This window comes from Trichosurus vulpecula, chromosome 1, assembly GCF_011100635.1.
Source record: "Trichosurus vulpecula isolate mTriVul1 chromosome 1, mTriVul1.pri, whole genome shotgun sequence".
In the NCBI taxonomy this organism is placed as follows: domain Eukaryota; kingdom Metazoa; phylum Chordata; class Mammalia; order Diprotodontia; family Phalangeridae; genus Trichosurus; species Trichosurus vulpecula.
Genome location: NC_050573.1, coordinates 130,084,301 through 130,107,204, shown reverse-complemented (window position 1 = coordinate 130,107,204; position 22,904 = coordinate 130,084,301). Strand labels below are relative to the sequence as shown.

The following is a 22,904-nucleotide window of genomic DNA, read 5'->3' as shown; positions in this document are numbered from 1 at the left end:
ACATTATGAAATTCTAAGAAATTTACTCATTTCTTTGATTATAAAGTCATAGTCATTGTGCTTATTTATGAACTTGGAGATGGTATAGTGAATGGAAAATATGTTAGAACATGGAAAGAAGAGAATTAGGAATAATCAAAGATTCATATCCTGCTTCTAATGCCTCTTAGCTTTCTTTCTAACTTTAGCTAAGTCAGTTATTAATCTCTTTGATCCTCAGTTTCCTCATCTGGAAAATGGAGATAATATCTTTACTTCTGACCTTTCAGAGTTATTGTGAGGCTCAAATTTCATAGTGTACATGAACTTCTTTGCAAAACTCAAAACAGAATATAAATGTCAGTTATTATTATACTGGCAAATTGAGCTGGGTCTGCATGTCAGCCCATTTATCCAAAACATGACTATCAGGTCCTCAGCAATAAAGTGGAAGTATCTTGGTGAAGGTGGGATATGGACTTTTGAGAGACAGCCAATTCCAAATTAGATATTCATGAATGAATGAATATTTGCATTCATGAAAAATATAGCTATCTGATTTTCATCCTGCTTGACACTTCAAATGGTGTGTCAAGTTTACAGATCTATAAAATACGAAAAATAAACTCTTTGTTTTTCATTATTGTATTGCCAGCATTGGAAAATAGGATGTCAGTTTCTTGAGTATTAAGTTTCTTATTTATTTAATATTCTATAAAATATTCTCCTCATTTTCACAGTCTTCCCTAAGTCAAGTTAACAAACTGAATTTGAAAAGAACACACAGTATTTTTAAAAAAGCAATTATCCATTTTTATTTTGTTTACATTGCACTGAAAATTTACATCATACTTTTACAAATTCTTTTTTTCATAAAAATATACTTCTTTACAAAAGTGTATGCATTAATATAAGAGGAGTAGCCAGTTGCAGAAGAAACATTGTTTAAACAAGGTCTTAAATGTATTAACCTTAACATTAATGAATGAATCATTGTTATTGCAGTCATTTGAATAAACAAGAATAAATAATTGATGGCATAAAATATAAAACAGCATCCTATCAGTAGAATACAGTTTTGAGAGATTCATATGAATTTTCAAAACAATGGGTTTCAAAGTGGTTTGTACGAAATTCATTAAATGTTGTAGAAATCCAAGCAGCAGTCCTGGGTGCAATGATTTTTGGTAGGCACTCTGTATCATGGTATGAAAAGTTTAGATTTTCACAGAGTTATTCATACTGGAAAGGGACAGTAACAGATAGTTCACACTGGGTACAAATTTGCATCTAATGAAATATAACATGCTATGAAAGGAAGACAATGGCCCACTAAATAAAGAACCTTGGGTTACTGTATGGTCCATCTGAAATGACAAGCCATCAAGCTGAAGAACAGACTTTCTACTATGAAATAGAAACCACTTTACCATGTCCCAAATCTTCCCATTAGGACAAGGAGTTGGGAGAATTTGTCAATATGGCAATCCTTGATGAAATTGTGGCTTTTTAAAAAAAAACCAGGTTTCTATTGCTTGACCTTTATAAATAAATACTCTAATTATCATTGTTGGGAGTTGAAACTAAAATATATATCCAAACTCTGTGCATTTCAGAGATAATACATACATGTCCTGATTAAACACAGAAGTAGTGAAAGTGTTTACATGACAATAAAATAGAAAATGGTTCAGGTAGAGACTTCAATATGGAAGTATAATTATATCAATACAACAGTTTAACGTACTACTTGGTCTTTCAAAAAAATGGGAACTTTAATAAGACAGTCACTTTGGGAGTATTACATAATTGCAAATTTTTTATTCTTTTAGTAAGTTTTGCCACGTTCTGAAAGCATAATGGAGTGAGGAATTCCACACTACCCCATTACTCACTGACTAAACTAATTATCAAACAATGGGGCTATTGATGGGAGTAGCATGATCTCATTGGTCTTTGTAGAAGTTATTACTGCCAAACTAAGACAGGAATGCTGATATAATATTGAGGAACTGAAAACACTTGGAAATGAAATAAGAGCATAAACCTCATTTTTCATCTGTGGTATAAATTAACTCTTTAAGTAATTTCAAGGTCATGTCATGATCTTAAAAACAAACCAATATGGAAAATGATATTTTTGTTAACAAAGATGAATAGCTGATAAAGTGGTACAAAGTACATACGCATGGGAATGATGTAGCTCATGACTGTTAAAGAGAAGTCAGTGACCTATTGTCTCTTGTAAGTATAGCTCTTATTTTCTACCCTATATCTTTTTTTTTTAGCCCAGTCCCTCTAATATAGTTTATAAAGCACAGAAATACTGATAGTGGATGCTCCTCCAATATATGCAAATAAGTTTATGTTTTAGAATAATCTCCTTTTTTAAAAAAGCAAATAAACTGTGAGTAAGCACTCACAGAGTGCAGCCGATTCTCTGTAAAACTCTCCATGGTAAACATGAAGAAGAGTCATGTTCCAGTTTATGAAAAAAAAACACTCTTCTCTATCATTCCTCAGGAAAAGGTGACCCAGTAAATCCTGAAAAGTGTGCTTTAATTTGTTTAGCAGTGGCCTAAATGTGCACTGTGTTGTGTTTCCATTTCCAAACTTCTGAAGACGCCAAAGTGTTACTACATTATACCATTGTGCAGACTGTGTTCAAGTTGGGGTCAAATCGTACTGCTTTCCCTTCAACCGATTTTGCATTGGTATCGTACATGGGGTTTTCAAAAGCTGCTTGACCATTGTTATTTTCATGTACTGAACATCCAGTGTACTGGGTTTTAGGTGCAGTCCTGTGGAAGAGAAAATGGATTAGACAAGTTGTGACTATATGAGGTTTGAAAGAGCAGATGAATGGATAGCGCATTAATGTTTAATCTCATTCTTTCGCAAATCATTAAGTTCTAAGAAAAACTAACAAATTTTAAGGTCACAGAAAAAGTTTATCATTCTTTCCTAGAAATGAAATTCACCAGTAACTACACTTGAGTCATAAGAACACATATATATATAGATATACAACTAAAGTGAAAGAATGAATTATTTATTGTGGGTACCTAGTAATCAGGAATTCAGTTTCAGATATGCTATATAGTAAAGCCTATTAACATATCATTTTAAGTAACAATAATAAGTAATAACATTTGAGACCTGAAGATAATACTTTTCTATAATAAAAATTGTAGTTAATTTTATATACTTTTTATTCATTCAAACATTTATTAAGCATCTATTATGTTCAACAAACATTGAATTGAATTAAAAAAAATGAAAAACAGTCCCTGACCTAAAGGAGCTTAGTTTCTCTGGGTGATTGGGGTGGGATAAGGCATGCAAATTATCTACATATAAGTTAATTTAAAAATATTAACAATATAAATACAAAGTAACATGGGGGAGAATGAAGCAGAAAGTCCTCTTGTAGGAGAGGTACCTAGAGTAAGCCTTGAAGGAAGCTTGGGATTCAAAAACACTGAATAAATGATTCTTAACTAAATAATCATCACACTTTCTCCCTAGGTTTAAGATTTCTGCATAAGGAGAAGAGAGAGGGAAAAAGCATTGATACAGTACCTAATATGTACCAGCCATTGAGCTAAGTGCTTGATAACCACTATTTCATTAGAACTACACAATAATCTTGCTGTTAGGTAGGTGCTGTTATCTCAATTTTACAGGTGAGGAAACTGAAGCAGAAGTTGAATTGCCCAGGGTGACATCGCTAGTAAATGCTCTGAGACTAAGACTGGATTTGAACTCAAGTCTTCCTAACTACTGGCCTGGAGGAGTGCTATCCATTGCAATACTGAACAAATTTGCCATAGACAAATATACAGTTGATGTAAAATACTCCATCACCCTTTTTATTTGATTTTTTTCTTTTAAACAGTCTCCCACTGCCATACTCCAGGTATGTGTTATATTCTGCTAAATCTCAATGATTTTGGCTTCTTTATTTTACAAATGCTCTATGTTATGGCACCTCAAAAAGACACACACACACACACACACACACAGAAAGAGAGAGAGAGAGAGAGAGAGAGAGAGAGAGAGAGAGAGAGAGAGAGAGAGGGAGAGAGATTGATTCACAATGAACACAAGAAAAATACATGTATAAAAAGTGGAAACAGAGCAAGTACCTGCAAATGAATACAAAAAAATCTATAAGAATAGTGTCAAGGAAGCTAATTCTTACTAGGATCTAGGCATGGGATAAATATTAAACATTATGAAGTGTTTTTTTTTAATTTTAAAACAAGTAGGGTCAATTTTTTTTAAAGGCAGACTTGTTACTTAGTGTGGATAGGAAGATGATAAAACAAAAAAAAGGTGGGTGAACAATTCTCATTTTGCTACTGCTTTGTCTACCAAGTAAAATCGTCTTCAGACTAGAAAGGAGAGAATAAAAATAGTTAATGAGTAATTGAAACCAAAATAAGTTAACTGGCCAAAGAGGCTTCAACTTAACTTATTCAAATGCTATCTCTGACATTAGCTAAAGTTCTGCTGTTGACCATGATAAAATCCTGGAGAACAGGGCAGATGTTATTGTCAGGCAAAAATTGTCCTGAGTTTCAAAAAGGTGAAGAAGGTAGATAAGGGCAGTTAGGTTAATATATTGAGACAGAATGGGTTTATTAAAAGTGTTAGGCAGACTAAAACTCAATAGTTCTTCTTCACCTTTTTTTTTGAAGTGGGAGAACCAAGGTACCATCATGGATACCATTAAACAGCTTACTGAAATTAAACCTACTAAGTTTCTCTCATAAGGTGTAAATATATGTACATATTGCTCCTAAAACAAAGAGGGTCCAGAACTAGTTGACTGTTAGATGGGTCCGAGTGAGTAATAATTAATACATCAATGTCAGCCTGAACCATCTAGACTCTGGCCCTGGGTTCTGATATGTGAGTGTTTTTTTTCCTTTTTCTGGTCTAGAACTTGGCTTTTATATTAAGTCCTGGCCACTTCGTGGTGATGCCTTTTTCCTAAACTCTTTTTATATCTTCCTACTCCCCTTTATCTGTGGTATTCTTTTATTAGAATGCAATGTCCTTGAGGGTAGAGACTGGACTTCTGGTTTCCATTTGTATTACAAGCAATTAGAACAGCAATAGGCCAATTATTAAGCACTTTATCACGCTTTCATTTGACCTGGAGGCAGCTAGGTGGTGCAATGGATACAGCCCTGGGCCTGGAGTCTGGAAGACCTGAGTTCAAATGTGACCTAGATATTTATTAGCTCTGTGACCCTGAGCAAGTCACTTAACCTCTGTTTGCCTCAGTTCCCTCAACTGTAAAAGAACATATTAAGATAGTAGCCCCTATCTCCTAGGGATATTATAAGGATTAAATAAGATAATAATTGTAGAACTCTTAGCACAATGCCAATAAAGCAATAAGCACTAGGGATTCACAGTAAGCCTCCTGTTTTGGCAAATTGAATTTGTTAAAAGTATGAAGGGATTATTTACTTATTCTTTCCAAACCCCTATGGCTAATATCTGCTAAAGAGGCAACTATTTTGAATTTGTACCCAGGTTCTGTATTTCACAGTGTTTTAATTTGTCACTAGAAAAAAGACTCCAGAAAGTTTTTCTTACTTGCCAGGTCCATGAAGGGTAGGCTAAGGTTAACATTCATGCCATTTTACATAGTACTTCCAATAAGAGGAGTGTGTGTGTGTGTGTGTGTGTGTGTGTGTGTGTGTGTGTGTGTGTATGTTTAAGGGAAAAAAATGTTGCAGTGATTGAGGATAGAATTGTGAATAAATCCACCTACCTCTGTTTATAAAGGTAAAATCCAAAACCAGCAAAAATAAGAGCAAAGAAAGGCACAAGGATAGCAATGGCCACAGAACTACTATTGGTACCATGCGGTTGGTTGGTAGTGTTAGGACCTTCTGACATGTTCAGTCCTGCAAAAAAAAAAAAAAAAAAAAGAAAGCTTGACAAATGCATAGTGTCTCCCTACCCTAAAGGCTTCACCTGAATACTGACAATCAGTTTCTGATTGAATGATTTTATCTGTACTCAAGCTATTTGTTCTGTTGTGTATATGTTTTGGCACAAATGCTTCTATTTGTTACAGTTTCACTTAATAAACAATATAAATGAATTCTAACCTAGTTTCAATAACTGCCTTATAACATCAATTTCTATGACATTTCTTCATCATTTTAGGAGTGTGTTCTTTTCTTCTTGAAAAATAAATATATAAACAAAGTGTTACAAAGTGTAACAAAATGTTGTTAGCTGAGATTTGGTAAGACTGAGATTCTATTGTTTTTTTCATTATAAAATAAAATTATTCAAGCAATTCTGAGCATTTGTGTTTTAAGAAAAAATGAAAGTACCAGAATTTGCAAGGTAAAGGAAAAGAATCATTTCAAGATGAAATTTATGCTTTATATTTTAGACCGGGGACAATAGAGTGGAGAAAAGGAGAAAAAGAGATACTATTACCTGAGATAATATATAATATCGTATGCCACAGAAGTTCTTAATAAATCTACTGAAACGCTAATATTAAAGTGCTCATGCATTTCCTCAGACAATTTTGGTAAATGAAAGTGACAAATTCACCTTGGAAATTACAAGTACCTTTCACCACAGAAAATTAGCATATCTGAAGAGCACTAAGCTATTTCAGAAGGAGGCCCATTACTCAAAGTTATTTTCCCTCCTAGATAATATAAGCTTATTATCTAAGTGCCTCTACATTACCCAAGCAGTAAGAAAATTGCAACAATATTCAAAGTGAAAGGAGGTATTACTGTTCTTGAGAGATAAAAATCAAATAATTTATAGTTTAATATTTTCCTTTGATCAGTTTCACATTTCCTTCTTTTTATTTGCTGAAGGGAAAGATGTTTTGTGATGTTTATTAGAAATATGGTGAAAAAGTAGGGGCTGAACAGGCTTGGCACACAGAGATTCAATATTTCTGAAGAATTTGGTCACTTAAATAGCTATCAAAGCACTGAGGATAACCAGGGCACTACAGAAGGAAATAAAATATTCAAGATATATAATATATAGAATCCACAGCATGTTTTTTAGAATGTTCACAGTACAAGAGAGTCAAAATGAAAAATTACCTAATCGTTGAAGTCCAAACTGCCCGTAATCTTTACCCTGAATAAATCCTTGAAATACGTAAGTTGCTCCATCAGGTTCTGCAGAAACCTTTAAAACAATTAAGGAGAGAGAAGATTAAACCTGGAAGAATTTCCTGGCCATATCTACTCTTATCCTATCTTGGTGAATACTTAGGTTTATGCTGAAATGATTAATTTTATGCAAAATTGTTCTATACAAGTCTACTTAGCCTTAGGTTATACAGCATTTTAAATATTATAAAAATATACCATCATTTAGAGCATAGAAAGAATTTCTTATGGTTTTTAAATCCTTCTCTGAAATTATAAAAACAAATCCCACTCACATTTGTAGATCAGAGTTGCAATCTAAGAATGCATTGCCAAAGACCTAAAAGCAATGACTTCATGGGACAACATGGAGAGCTCCACGGCAGATTCAATAATGAAAAATCATACCTTACACTTGAAGCGTACCTTATTTTTTTCCAAAATACTTATATATACATAATTTCATTTGATTTCCCAACAATCATGTGAAGTATCAGATAAATTTATTTTATTAGCCTTTAGGAATTACTGGCTAAGTGAATCACCAAGTAATAGGGAACCTAATTTCTGAGCTGAACAGTTTCCTAAATTATGTAAACTAGGCTGTTAGGAAAGCACTCCCACCTCTCAACTATTCTCCATTTATATTTTAAGTTTCACAATTAACAATTAATTCTTTTGTGTTAAATATTGCCCTCTGTATGTAGTACCCTTTTCAAACTCAAATACTCTTGAGAAAAGCCATAAAGTCTTAACTACTCCTTACTGTGAATAAGTTTATTAGATCAATTTTTTCCATGAAAAATAACACTGGTGCAACATGAGGGCAAGGGAAGCCTGAGGGAAATAAAAGAGACAGTTTGGAGAGGAAGGAGGCCTGGGGATGCCAAAAGCAAATTTAGCTGACTTTATAATTTTGCTTGGGGCCATCTATGACCAAGCCACTGACCTATCACTTTATTTACTATTGGAACTTCCAGATAGGCAGAGCTCATTAGGAAGAATATTTCCTGAGCTATCCTGTTCAATCAAAAGCAAAAGCCTGTCAACAGGCAACTTTGACATGATTTCTCTGACCATGTACTAGCATTGTCAAGCCAGAATTCTCTTACTACATTATGATTTCTCTACTCCTCCTTGGCTGAGTGTAAGTAGAGAAAGTTACAAAACTGAGTTGATTACCTGCATGCCCTACCTAACTCAGACTGTTCCATAATATTCCTCTGTACCATGATCAATTCCTTACCTAACTTTCTCTTTCTCCAGCAGCCACCAACTTCATTTCCATTACCGATATAAATGTATCACTAAAGTCTACTGAACTTATTTTTTCCCCTCAATACATGTCTAACATAATATGCATTCACAGTATGTCATGATTTGCTTAGAAAAAAACTGCTGATCAAACAAGGAGGTGGTGAGTCAAACTAAAGCTAACAGGTGATTTTATGTAAAAGTACTTACAAAACCATCCATGGCCCAATTTTCTTCCTTCATTTTGCTCACTGAAGCATGAGCTGGTGTTTTAATAAGATAGATATGTAGCATTAGGCGAGCTTCTTGGCTTTTATAAACCCCTAGAAAAATGCAAATGCATCTTAGGACATATAGCATAAAAAATAACTAGGATTCATCTTATTTTATTGTCTAGAACTTCTTAAACTCATCAAGGACTACAGATAAGAGGTGAAAAATAAAGTCCAGCTTAAGACCTATCTACTCCATTAAGCTTTCACCAATCAGCCTAGTCTTCAGTGATTTCTGCCTTCTGTGGACACTCAGATTACTACATACTTTAACCTTTAAGCATTAAATAATGTTTATATTGCTATTATTTGTATTTGTATCTTTCTGTTTTTTGCATATACATCTTTTCTCATCAAAGTATAAGTTATTCATAGAAAAACATCATGACATATATACTTGGTGTCACAAGAATGTCTGGTAGCCATTCATTCAACAAATGCTTACAAAATGTATTGGTATTAGGCTGGGTGCATTTCAGGATTGAAAGGAAGTCCTTGTACTCAAATACTGAAGATGACACAGATACACAGCTATGTACAAGGCATCATTTTGTGAAAAGTGAAGTATGCATGTAACGATACTAAAAGAATTCAGAGGAGGCATCAGTAATCACTACGGGGAAGGGACTAGGGAGAGTTTCATAGAAGAAATAGCATTTCAGCTGGTCCCCGAAGGATGAGGAAAGTATAGCATAAATACTGACTCAGAGTCAAGAAAGCAAAGGGACATCCAGGGAATAATGAAGAGTTCAGTTTGGTTGGAAGCTAGAGTATACAAAAAGATGGGAAGGAAGATATGGTACCAAAGGGAGCACAATGACAGTGTTCAAAAATAACTGTTGATTGATTGCCTTCGGAGTTTTCTCACTATGCCTCTATTAGCCCAGCTCTCTTGTAATCTCACTTGAGATTTCTCTTTACATTCCCAAGTGCAGGAACAGACATCGTCCTGCATCCATGCACTCATGTAGACATTCTGAAGCCATAAATACTTTGTTGGGGATCAGTAAGACCACAGAATTCAGAACTAGAAGGGATCTCAAGGGTCATCTACTCTTTCATTTCAGAGACCTCAAGTAAAATGTGCCTAAGGTCACACCAGTCATAAATGGCAGAACAGAGATTCACACTCATATCCAGTAGTTCTATCTCCATCATTCTTACTTAGGAGTTGCTACTAAGTGAGTTAGTTGAGCTTCTTTCTTTACACGTACAATTTTGTTATTTGTAAGTGCTTTTTAAAAAAAAACTGTGAATATTTTAAAAATACAATTCCTGTCATCAAAAAGTATCATTTATTATTAATTCTTCCACCTCTCATTTTGACACTTTACCAACAAAAGAAAAAATGGAGCTTCAAGAAATATTGATGTAACGTAAAAAAGAATTAGATTTTTTTTATCAATATATTTTATTATTCATAATAACAGTATTTATATAGCACAGAAGTTTGTTTTAAGGATTTATTTTCAACTGAACCTAAGTATATATACTCCTAAGACTAAATCAAAGATTTGTTTTCCCTCCATTCCCGATAATACTGAGTTTCATGTTCCTAAGAGAAATTAGAATTGGCAAAGAATAAATTATCTATTGGCAGACAATGTCATTCCATATATATTGCATGAAAATACTGAGGAATTAAGTGGAATTATACATTTGAGCATACTGGGAATTCAGAGTACAAGTAAGTAACACTGCCTATTCACTGAATTCAGAAAGACCCACATTAAACCCCTTCCTCGAAGGCTTATTGTGTGACTCTCTACAAGACAACCTCTCAGCCTCAGTTTCTTCATCTGTTAAGTGGTGACAATATCATCCACCTCACAGGATTGTTATTAGGATTGAATTAGGTTCCTTCTCTCCATGCCCCCCCTACATACACACACACACACACACACACACACACACACACACACACACACATCTCACTTTGCAAACGTTAAAGTGCTATATTAATGGTACGTTGTTAATATTATGCCATTATTAAAAATTAGGTAGTATTCCAAGCTGTTTTACCTCCTATTACTATAATTAATAAAATATATTAACTAAAGTGTCATTGTTAATTATGTCCATTAGCAAATGACAATTTTTTAAACATTTGCTTGGATTTCTTTAGCCTTGCAACATACACCAAAAAATCAAACCACATTCACTAGAAATGTGTTGAATTTAGTGTCAACACTGCTGATCAAGCAAAGATGTAAAACACACATGCACGTACACATATAAAAATAAATTAGCTTTGCATTATATCATTTATATACTTAAATCTTTTTTTCCTGCTGAGCACTTTTTATTACATTTGTTCTTAGAGCACGTATATGTATATGCATAAGGAGTTTTTTTTTAAAATTCTATTGTATTTTTTCACGTAAAGCATATTTCCATATTAGCCATATCACAAAAAAGCAAAAGAAAATAGTATGGGGGAGATTACATTTCAGTTTGCACTGTGTCCATTAGCTCTCTCTCTGAAAATGGATGGCATTTTTTCATGATGGAATTACCTTGGATCATTCTATTGTTCGGAGTAGCCAAGTCTTTAACAGTTGATCATTATTTCAACATTGCTGTTACTGTGCACCAAGATTTCTCAATTCTCAATTTATTCTGTGACACTTCATATAGGTCTTGTTATGTTTTTCTGAAATCACTCCCATTGTAATTTCTATTATATATAGTATAATATGTCATATAGTACTCCATCACAATCATATGCCACAACTTGTTTAGCCATTCCCCAATTGTTGGGCATCCTCTCAATTTCTAATTCTTTGCCACCATAAAAAGAGTTGCTTTAGATATTTTTATACATATAGGTCCTTTTCCTTTTTCTTTGATTTATTTGGTGTACAGTCCTAGTAGTGGTATTGCTGGGTCAAAGGATATGCAGAATTTTAGAGCCCTGTGGAAATAGTTCCAAATTGTTTTCCAGAATGTTTGGACCAGTTCACAACTCCACCAACAGTTTATCAGTGTACATTCCTGGCAGGTATAAGGTGGTACCTCAGAACTATTTTAATTTGCTTTTCTCTAATCAATAGTGATTTAGAGCATTTTTTTCATATGACTATTGATAGCTTTAATTTCTTCCTCCAAAAAGTATCTATTCATATTCTTTAAACATTTATAAATTAGGTAATGACATATTCTTATAAACTTACTTTTCTACATGTTTGAAGGATGCTGCTTCCAAAGCAAACAGAGGTTAAGTGACTTGCCCAGGGTCACACAGCTAGTAAGTATCTGAGGGTCTTTTTTGCTTCTGACGCTGCCTCCCTTAATCCATCCTCTCTTTTATCATTCCCCACCCCACATCTCTTATCTCCATCCTTTCCTATCTCCCTATTGGGTAAGATAGATTTCTATAGCAATTGAGTGTGTTTGTGTGTGTATGTGTATGAGTACATATGTGTGTATGTATCCATATATATATATATATATATATATATATATATATACACATATATACACACACACACACACACACACACATACATACATGCATATATTTATTTATTTATTTTCCCCTGCTCTTTGAACAAATTCTGAGAATGAGGTTCAAGCATTGCCCACCACCCCTCCATTATGCCCCCTAATATAAAAGCTCTTTCTTGTATGCTTCTTTTAAGGGAGAATTTTTCCCCCATTTTATGTATCCCTTGCCCCTTCTCCCAATTCATCCTTCATTGTCACATTTACTTTTCTTTTGAGATAATCCCAACATAATCAAGTGAAACCAGTGCCCTTTGTCTATGTTGACTGCTTCTAACTACCCTAATAATGATAAAATTCTTAGGAGTTACATGTGTTATCTTCCCATGTAAGAACATAAAAAATTTAACTTTATTGAGTCCCTTATAATCACTCTTTTATGTTTACCTTTTTAATGCTTCTCTTGAGCCTTCTGATTGAATGTCAAATTTTCTTTTCAGCTCTGGCCTTTTCATCAGAAATTCTTGGAAGTCTTCTGTTTCATTAAATATCCATTTTTCCCCCTGAAGGATTATACTCAGTTTTGCTGTGTAAGTTCTTCCTGGTTATAATCCTAAATCCTTTGACTTCCAGAATTTCATATTTCAAGCCCTCTGATCTTTTAATGTAGAAACTGCCAACTCCTGCCTATGACTCCATAATATTTGAATAGTTTCTTTCTGGCTGTTTGCAATATTTTCTCCTTGACATGGGAGCTCTGGAATTTGTCTATAATATTCCTGTGAGTTTTCAATTTGGGGATCTCTTTCAGGAGGTTACTGATAGAATCTTTGAAGTTTCCATTGATAATTTCTTGAAATATGATGTCTAGACACTTTTTAAAATTGTGGCTTTTAGGGAATCCAACAAGTCTTAAATTAGCTCTCCTTGTTCTGTTTTCTAGGTCAATTGTTTTTCCAATGAGATATTTCACATTTTCTTTTATTTTTTTCATTCTTTTGACTTTGTTTTATTGTTTCTTGAAGTCTTGTGGAGTCATTATTTTCCACCTGCCAAATTCTAATTTTTAAAATATTGTTTTCTTCAGTCAACACTTGTACCTCTTTTTCCATTTAGCCAATTCTGTTATTTAAGAAATTCTTTTCTTCAGTTCCTTTTCCATTTGGCCCAATTTGTCTTTTAAGGTATTCTTTTATACAGTATTTTTTGTGCCTCTTTACCAAGCTGTCAAATCTCTTTATATTTTTTTCGTATCACTTTCATTTCTTTTCCCAATTTTTCCTCTACCATTCTTATATCTTTCTTTAACTCTTCCAGGAATCCTTGTTCTGCTTATGTCTACTTAAGATTTTTCTTTGAGTCTTTCCTTGTAGTTGTTTTCCATGTTATTGTCCTCTTCTGACTTTATTTTGGTCTTCTCTGTCACCATAGTTTTTATGATCAAGTTGTTTTTTTTATGTTTGTTCATTTTTACAGTCTATTTCTTGACTTTGAATTTTATGTTAAAGTTAGGTTCTACTCCCTGTTGGTGGGAAGACACTGTCCCATGCTTCAGGACTTTTTGTGCTGCTGTTTTCAGAGCTAGCTCTAGGGGTTGGCAAGTTTTCAGTGTTTCCAGAGTGGTGTGATCTGGGGAAAGGTATGGTCACTGCTCTCCTGGTCTGCACTCTGGCCTTTACCCAGGAATAGCCCCTGCTCCCATGCAGTGACAAGCACTAGCAATCCTTTTGGCCCTGGAACTGCGACTAGGGCCCCTGCTCCCTTGTGACTGACCACAAGTGCTACTTTCTGCTCTAGAATTCTAACTCAGAACTGTATATGAACAATAAAGTTGCCTATTAGTACTACCTGTACCCAGTTCTAACAACAGGTCCCCTGTAATCTATTTCTGACCAATTGTCTCATCATCACCTTATTGTCTCTGGGCTGCAGCTGCTCTTCTGTTGCCATGTGTGTGGACTTGGGATGGGCCTCTACCCCAATCTTTCCTGGACCTTCTAAGTTTAGTTAGGGTGGAAAAATATTTCATCCTGACCTTTTGTTGTCTCTGCCACTCCAAAATTTGATCCAAAACATTATTTTAAAGTTGTTTGGAGGGGAATTTTGAGAGAGTTCAGCTTTGCTGCCTCTAATCCGTCATCTTAGCTCTGGCCCCACCATGAAGACTCTTTTAAGACATAATATCAACTTTCTGATTATACAAATATTTTTTACTATTATCTCTGTCATTAAAGGATGTTATATTATTTTATTACATTACATTTGAATTATATATCCTTTCTTTGCTGCTTAGCTGTTTTTGAGTTGTTTCTGATTCTTCAGGCTCTCATTGGGGATTTTCTTGGCAAAGACACTGGAGTGGTTCACCATTTCCTTCTCCAGTTCACTTTGCAGATAAGGAAAGTAAGGCAAACAGGATTAAATGACTTGCCTAGGGTCACATGACTAGAAAATGTCTAAGGCAAGATTTAAACTCAGGAAGAGAAGTTTTTCCGACTCTAGGCTTGATACTCTATCCACTGCACCACCTAGCTGCCCTTATATCCTTTCTACTTTCACTCATAGGCATTCTGAATTAAAAATAGTCATTATTTAAATCTCAGGGAATGCTCTCTGACTAGAAAGTCTAATCTATTTAAAGGCATTAAACATCTGATATTTCCAAATATTTAAATGATTTACTGATATTTTTACTTTTCATTTTGTTTTTGTGCTATGCAGACAAGTTCCAGATAATGAAAATGATGAATTATTTTATAATGTAAGCTCTCTTATTCTGCCTACATGAAAGTTCTTTGGGAGACTTATTTCAGAATATTTTTTACTTGAATAAATAAAACAAAAAGTTCATTTAATAGTCTAACAATAAATATTAACTATAAATCAATTACAAATTCTATCACAAACAAAATTCATACATAAAATATTGTATAAAATTATAAATTATAAAATTATGACAAGTGACAAAAATGAAAGCATCAAAGCATGGTATAGTTTTTAATTTCTGACCAGGTACCTGATAATAGCAATTCCATATTGCTGTTGCTTAATGTTGCATTTACTCTTCCTGTGGATGAATTAAAACTGGTCACTGTCAAAGTCATAGGCTGTTTCCTCCCTTTGAAATTATAAGAGCCTTTCCATATGTAGTTCTGGGCAAAGACATCATCAGGAACTGTAGATACACAAAACATTCATAACAATCAACTCCTTGGGCCTTTGTACTTGAATTATACTCAGTAAATATTTGTTCAATGAATGATGATTTATTGTAATATATTAAGGTTCACAAAATGCTAATATTGGTGAAAATGAATAGTTTCATATCAAATAAAATTTATATCACTGTGACAATAACTATAATTTATAATCTAAGAAATTGGTGGGGAAAATGAAGTTATAAAATCAATGCAAAACAGATTCATAATTTCACTGAAATAATTCTGGCATCATATAAGTAGTAATATTGCTTTCCAAAGAGCATTACTTAAAATGCCACACTGTATTCATTATGTTAATAAATATTCTTGTGTGTACTAATATGTATGTGACAATGTTAAGGTATGCTGTGTCTTCAGAGAATCAGAGATACCTCATTCAATGGTACTGACACCAAAACTGACACTGCATAGATGTGAATATAATATATTAAATGACTTCTGATTTTAATCGTAAACTAGATAGATGAACAAGCTCCATTAGGTTAATATTTAATCTTCAGACAGAATTAATGTCTAAATCAGGGGTTTTTGACTGAGGAACTATGACTTTGTTTTTTGAATATTTTGATAACTGTATACCAACATAGTTTACTTTGCAAATCTATGTATTTATTTTATGCATTTGTATCATTCTGAGAAGTGATCCATGAACTTCACCGAACTACCAAAGGTGACCATTACACATGGAAAGGTTAAGAATCTCATCTTTAAATAAAATAATGCAAAACTCTTTTACTTAGAGAAAAGGGTGTCAACAGGTCCAGTCATCAATCATTTATAAGGACTCACTATGTGACAAATGCTATGCTAAATGCTGGAGCTACATGGAGAAGTGAAAACAGTTATTGTCCTCAAAAGTACGTTAGAACTTTGCACGTAAGATCTGTTGCATTTCAGTTCTTAATAAAATAAAATAATTCATATGTAATTTCATTAAAATTTAAAAATATTTTACAATAGCCAAAAGACTTACAACTTCCATTTAGAATCCAGGAGCCCTACAGATATGTAGCTTATCTCATCTCCTATTTCTGAAATAGTGATTTTAATATTTCAAAGGGGAAATAAAAATACATTGAAGAACTAAGTCAGTTTGTGCTAAAGTTCAGTTTTTCTTTCATCAGTGATATGAAACTCCTTATTTGTACTCCCTTTCCTTTGCAGAGAACAATATTTAAACTTGCTTACAGAATGATCCCAAAGACCCAGAAAAGAAGAGTGCTCTGTAGTTCTGACAGAGTAGGAAGCTTAGGAATTCCAGTAACAATAGACACTGTTTCTGAGACAGGATGAGTCTCTACTGCACAGATTTATATAAGGATTAAAAAATATGAAAACAAAATCTATCAAATCAATTACCAAGTCTTATCGTTTTTACCACTACTACATCTATCCAGTCTATCTTCTCTCTCTCACATAGGCTCTACCCTAGTTTAGACCCTTCCTACCTGGAGGATTGCAAGAGCCTCCAAATTCTTCCTCCTGTCTACGGTCTCTCCTTATCGTGCCAACTCTTCTTCCAAATAGTTGTCAAATTGTTTTCCTAAAGTTTTAGTCTGATCATATTTCTCCCCTAATCAATAAACTCCAGTGCCTCCCTATTACCTCTAAGATCAAATATAAACTACTCTGTTTGGCATTTAAAGCCTTTCACAATTTGGCTCTCACCTTCTATTTAATCTGGTATGTAGCTGAATTGTAAATTTTCTGAAATCCAGCCTATATAAAAATATTTTACTAATATGATCATTTTCAAGTTATAGCAACATAGAAGGCAAAACGCAAGTCTCCAAATAAATGGCAATATGGGGAATAAAATGGCATGCTGGAATGAGTTTTGAGTTTGGAAGAGATCTTCATTTCTAATCTCAGCTCTAATAAATTTTTATTCACTTATTCATTCATTTATCCATCCATTTATTTATTCATCTATTTTTTTTTACCTCAAAGGCTATTAGTTATTTTCCTCCAAACCCATGGAAATTTGTTTTCCAAAAATCTATGAGGTATTTGTCAATGACAGTCGATTTTGCCCTATGTATCTCTAAGCTAATAAGCGTATATTAAGCATCAGAGATAGGTGATGAGGAATGGTGCTGAGTGTTCTAAGTTTTAAGTGTTTTGGTCATTCTGTCATTTCTGCAAGCTTTGTCATATATTTTCAAATGTCAGCAGCCACTTCTTCCTAGATCAGAATTAGGACCCAAATGACATTTCCATTTATCAGTTTACCTGTCTTTAGAATAGTTCTAACCCAAGGGTCTGTGAATTTGTTTTTAAAAATTATTTTGATAATTGGATTTAAATATTATTGATTTCCTTAGAAATCTTTTGTGTTTCATTTTATTTATTTCAAAGCATTATTTTTATGTAGGGTCTATAGTCTTCACTGCACCACCAAAATGGTACATGACACAAAAAAAAACTAAGAAAACCTACATAAAGGCAAATCAAGGAAGAATTAACTTTCCTGAAAGAGGGAAGGTGAGGGAGGATAAAAAGAATGAGGGAGGGAGAGAGAAGCAAAGAAAGGAAAAGAGAGAGAGAGAGAGAGAGAGAGAGAGAATGAATGTATGTGTGTGTATTTGTGTGTGTGTGCATGTGTGTCTGTGCTTCAGAAAAGTCTAGATAAAGTCCTTCATCACTGCTCTATCATGGACCCATGCCAGGCTTGTGATTGATTTCCTGTACTCTCTGTGATCCAGTGATACTGACTTCCTTGCTGTTCCTTGAACATGATACTCCATTTCTGATTCTAGGCATTGTCACTTGCTAACCCCTTGTGCCTTGAGGTTTCCCATCCTCCTCTCTGCTTCCTGGTTTCCTTCAAGTCCCAGATGAAACTCTTCTACAAGGAAATCCTTCTTGGGCCCCCTTGATTCTAGTACCTTCCCTCTATTGATTATCTCCAATTTATCCTGTCTATAGCTTGTGTATACATAGCTGTTTGCATGTTGTCTCCCATTTGAGAATGTGAACTCCTTGAGAACAGGCACTATTTTTTAACTTTCTTTGTATCAGCAAGTAAATAACACAGTGCCTAGGCAGTTTAACTCTCTAATTCTTTCTATCCAAGTGGTCTGTGACAGAATCTGATTACAGTATCACTGCAGTTTTTGCCCCCATCATGTTTCCCTGGATTATCTCATATCTCATATAAGAATACCTTAAATATCTTATTCCTAACCATTACAATCATACCATTACTACCATTTGGCTTATTATACTACTTTTTAAAAATAAGGTATACCATTTCAGAATCATATTCCAGTGTTGTAGCCAATCTCACCTTGTCTTTCTGATAACTCTGAAGTTAAATTTGCCACCTTTCATTAAAATTCCTTATTTCTCTTGCTTATTACCCTTCCTTTGTGCAACTGTATACAGAAATCTGAGGCCATGGATTTGTAATGCCTTCTGAATCATTAAAAAATTATATCATATTGAATGACAGAATTACTATTCAATATTCTTCTTTCTCCTATGAATTTCTAGGCGTCTCTAATGCTTTTTTTCCTCCTACATTTTAGCTACTCTTTGTGCCATTTATTTTGGTGGATATACATAGGTTGTTTTCTCTCCAACTCCCCCCTACCCCCACCCTTTGCTTTTAATTTTAAAATCCTTTCAACTAGATTTGCAAGTCACATTTTCATCAGCCTGACTCAAATTTTAGTCTAGAGTCCATACTTTTGTTTTTCTAAGTTGTGGTCCTGAAATCCACATCCTTAATATAGACTGTATCTTAACCATGTATTCGCTTCCCCAAAGTACAGCTTGACTTGCAAACTCTATCCCATAGAGTCATAAATAGTTTCTCAGGGAACTAAAAGCTCTGTGGAATAAGGCTTTCCCCCCCTCTTTTTGATTGGGAAGGAAATGGCAAACACAACTTCACTGGTTGAGGGATCAGAAGGAATAGGTATCGGTAGTCAAAATGTTTTATTTTAGTGTTATGCACTTCACAATATTCATCATATCTCTGACCTTATTGCCTTTGCCTCAATTTTTGTCAATTCATAAGTAATCAATATATATTTCATGTGATCACTATGTATTTCTAGTTTGCTTAATGTATGTCCCAAGCTCTCAACAGATTTCATTCTTCAAGGGTTCCTTCCTTCTTTATTGCCTTATCCTATGATCTTGCCACCACACACAGAAAAAAACTCATGAAGTAGCCACTTAGGAAACATTTCTTGAAATGAACTGAGAGTTGGATCCCAATATTATAACATAATCTGTGATGATGTCTGATCATTTGAAATAGACCCATTCTAGGCTCTTAATTCAATTTGTAATTAGACTTAAAACTCCTGAAGATAACGTAATTTTTCTTTAAGAAGGTGTTTCCAGAAATACTCAAGTGATTTCAGTCTATCATTCCAAATAGAAATTATAATGAAATGTTATAAAAATTCTGGTAATATAGCTTCCTTTTTTCTAAACTCTTAGAAGAAAAGGAGTTAAGTTTATGTGTTTTTAAGGATGACATTATTATAATAGTTAAACAAAAACAAAATTGCCTTTGATATAAAGAATGAGATAATGCTCTGCCCTCACCTTCTCCATAGAGCTCCTGGCCTATAATCCTAACTGCTTGCTAGACATATACAATAGATGTTATTGCAACAATCTGTTCTATTACCACCATAAACTAAACATATTCAAGACAAAAATCATCATCTTTGAGTAAAAATCTTCCCTTATCCTTAATTTTTTTCATACCTCCATCATCTTCCTCACCCAGTTTTGGAACCTCAGAGAAATCTTTGACTCCACAACTGCCCACATCCAATTAACTATCAAATTCTTTCAATTCTTTCTCTGTGCTATTTCACACATCGATCTCCTATTCTCCACTCCTATTACAACCACCGAATTTCAGGTCCACCCTTGATCCTTCCCCTCATCTCCACCCAACTCCCTGCAGCTCTTAATGTGTTCTCAGACCAAACTACCCTGAATTCATTTTATATCTATTATTTATAGTCTTTATTATTATTATATTATTTATAGTCATATAACTTCAGATTTTCTCTCCCATTAGAAGGCAAACACCTCAGGGACAGAGGACTGTTTCAAATTTGTCTTTGAATCTCTAGTATGTATCTCAATGGCTGGAACATTGTGAGTGCTTAACACATGCTTGGTCATTAATTGATTTTCTTGACTATTTTCCTATCTTTGAGGCTCTTTACCTCTCTAATCCACCCCTCATTCTGGTCACCTAATATTGAAAACTAATTATCAACAATGAGCACATTACTTTGCTTTTCTGTCAATGAGTCCTCCTTATAGTTTATTTAGTAGGCGAACTCCTACCTGATTATATCATTCAGAACTCTATACAACTTGGTTGTAATCTTTCCAACTTCACTGCAAACGACTCCTTTTGTGCACTCAGAATCAAAATGAAACTCAACTATTACTGATTTCCTGTCCTTGTCCTGCTCTCTCTATGTCTAAGAACAAAATTAAAGGCCCTCTTTTCCTTCAGAGTTCAAAGTAGGTGCCAACTCATCTACGGAGTTTTCCCCAGAACCTTATAACTGCCCCCTCCTCCCAGCCGAAAACTATTTTATCTACAAATTCATCATAGCATTTTGCCTGGGTTTCTTCTTGTCATTCACCCCATTCTTCATTGTATAATGAGATTTATGTGCATGACTCTTCCTTATAATTAGACCCAGTTCTTCGGAATGGTGATTATGTCATATCTAACTTAATAACCTTAGCACCTGATAAGTTTGATGATTTGAATTTTCTAGATTAAAATGAATTTGGCTCTAAAGCAAGAGGTTCATTCTAGGACATGTCTAAGTTCTGTAGCTATGATCCCACGTTAGGCATTATAATAAGTCTCTTAAAGACTTACCAAGACAACTCAGAGAGCATGTGAATGCCATGGATGTCTGATACACTTCCAAAGACATAGATTTTTAAATCTCTTGTTAAAAAATAATCGTCAGCTCAATATTTGACATTGAACTAGAATACATTACAATTAATGAAATCTTTCAGTCACACATATAAAAATATTTGGGACATGATTTATTTTGAAATTATCTTTTAATATTTTAGACAATATTATCATTTTGTTATACTATCAAATTTCATATAGACACGAAGTGAAAATTCAGATTCTAATCCCAAGAGTCTCAAATTCAGTGCTTCAGTATTAACTCTTAACTACCAAATTTGTTTACCATGGTTTGTAGACATTGTATTAAGTTACTTACCACTTAACTTTGGACTAGGTGTTCCCAAAGCTGGTCTAGGATCTTTCACCAATATCTTGGAACCAGCTGTTGAAAAATGGCAGAATGAGACACACATATAAGCAAACATATAATATGCCATTTAATGTCAAGAATTCTCCAGTCTTTAATTTTCTCTTTTTAAGTTATACTAATATGCTATAAGAATTCTCCATTAATACAAAATTTGTTCTTTAAATTTGAATGGGACTGGGGAGGGAAGGAAGGAGAAAGGGGGGAGAGGGGGAGTGAGAGAGAGAGAGAGAGAGAGAGAGAGAGAGAGAGAGAGAAGAGAGAGAAGAGAGCTTGGGGTCAATAGAAGATACCATTGGAAGTTTCCTTTTACTTGGTTCTTTCTCACCAGGAAGGGTGAACAACGTCAAAAACAATAATGCTTTTTCAGAAAAACGAAACAAAACAAAAACCCTTTAATTAAGTGCTTACTATTTCAGGCACTGTATTATGTGTTGCAGATACAAAGAAAGGTAAAAAACAGTCCTTTTCCAGAAGGAGCTGACATTCCAATAGAGAAACAACACGTAAATAGTAACTGGGTATATACATGATCTATAGAGATTAGGTGGAAATTAATCTCAAAAGGAAAGGCACTAACAGAAGGAATTTAAGCTAAATCTTGAAGGAAGGCAGGAAAATGAAGAAGCAGAAGGAAAGCATTACCAGCACAGGGGACAGTTAGGGCAAAGGCACAGAGAGATAGATGATAGAATGTAAATAGCAAGGGATAACAACTAGACCAGAGGTAATAGTCATAGAGTACAGGGAGGGCAGCAATTTGTTAAAAGGTTAGAAAATTAGGAAGGTGCCACGTTGTGAAGAGCTTTAAATGACAAAGAATTTTACATTTGATACTAGAGTCAATAGAGAGTCACTGGAGTTTATTGTGTGACTTGGTCAGACCTGTGTTTTATTAAAATGGCTTTGGCAGTTGAGTGGAGGATGTGCTGCAGTGGGGAGAAAATTAATGCAGGGAAACCAATTAGAAAGCTATTGAAATAGTGCAGGCAAAAGGTTATGAAGGCTAAAACTAAGGGTATGGATGTGTGAAGACAGAGGGAGGGAGGGAGGAAGGAAAGGAGAGAGGGAGAGAGAATGAGAACTTGGGTAATTCTGTCAATTGGAATTGGCATGACAGATATACAGAAGAGGTTAGGGTTTGAGGGAAAAGATGAGTTCTGTTTTGGACGTGTTGAGCTTGAGACATCAATAGGACATCCAATTTAAGGTGTCTAAAGGCAATCAGTGAAGTGGGACTGCAGCTCAGAAGACACACTAGGGCTAGATATATAGATCTGG

General features: G+C 34.3%; 1 protein-coding gene across 3 annotated transcripts in view; it reads right to left on the bottom strand.

Moving 5' to 3' along the window:
* Positions 1 to 2,620: 2,620 nt before the first annotated feature.
* CSMD3 (CUB and Sushi multiple domains 3) overlaps positions 2,621 to 22,904 on the bottom strand; it is a 1,625,828-nt gene continuing 1,605,544 nt past the window's right edge. For all 3 annotated transcript variants that reach the window (XM_036758935.1, XM_036758944.1, XM_036758952.1), the window contains 6 exons: positions 21,573 to 21,638; positions 15,126 to 15,284; positions 8,604 to 8,716; positions 7,089 to 7,176; positions 5,771 to 5,906; positions 2,621 to 2,780 (listed from right to left, as the gene is read on the bottom strand). In XM_036758935.1, coding sequence (XP_036614830.1) covers positions 2,621 to 2,780; positions 5,771 to 5,906; positions 7,089 to 7,176; positions 8,604 to 8,716; positions 15,126 to 15,284; positions 21,573 to 21,638 — 722 coding nt within the window. The remainder of the gene's footprint in view (positions 2,781 to 5,770; positions 5,907 to 7,088; positions 7,177 to 8,603; positions 8,717 to 15,125; positions 15,285 to 21,572; positions 21,639 to 22,904) is intronic.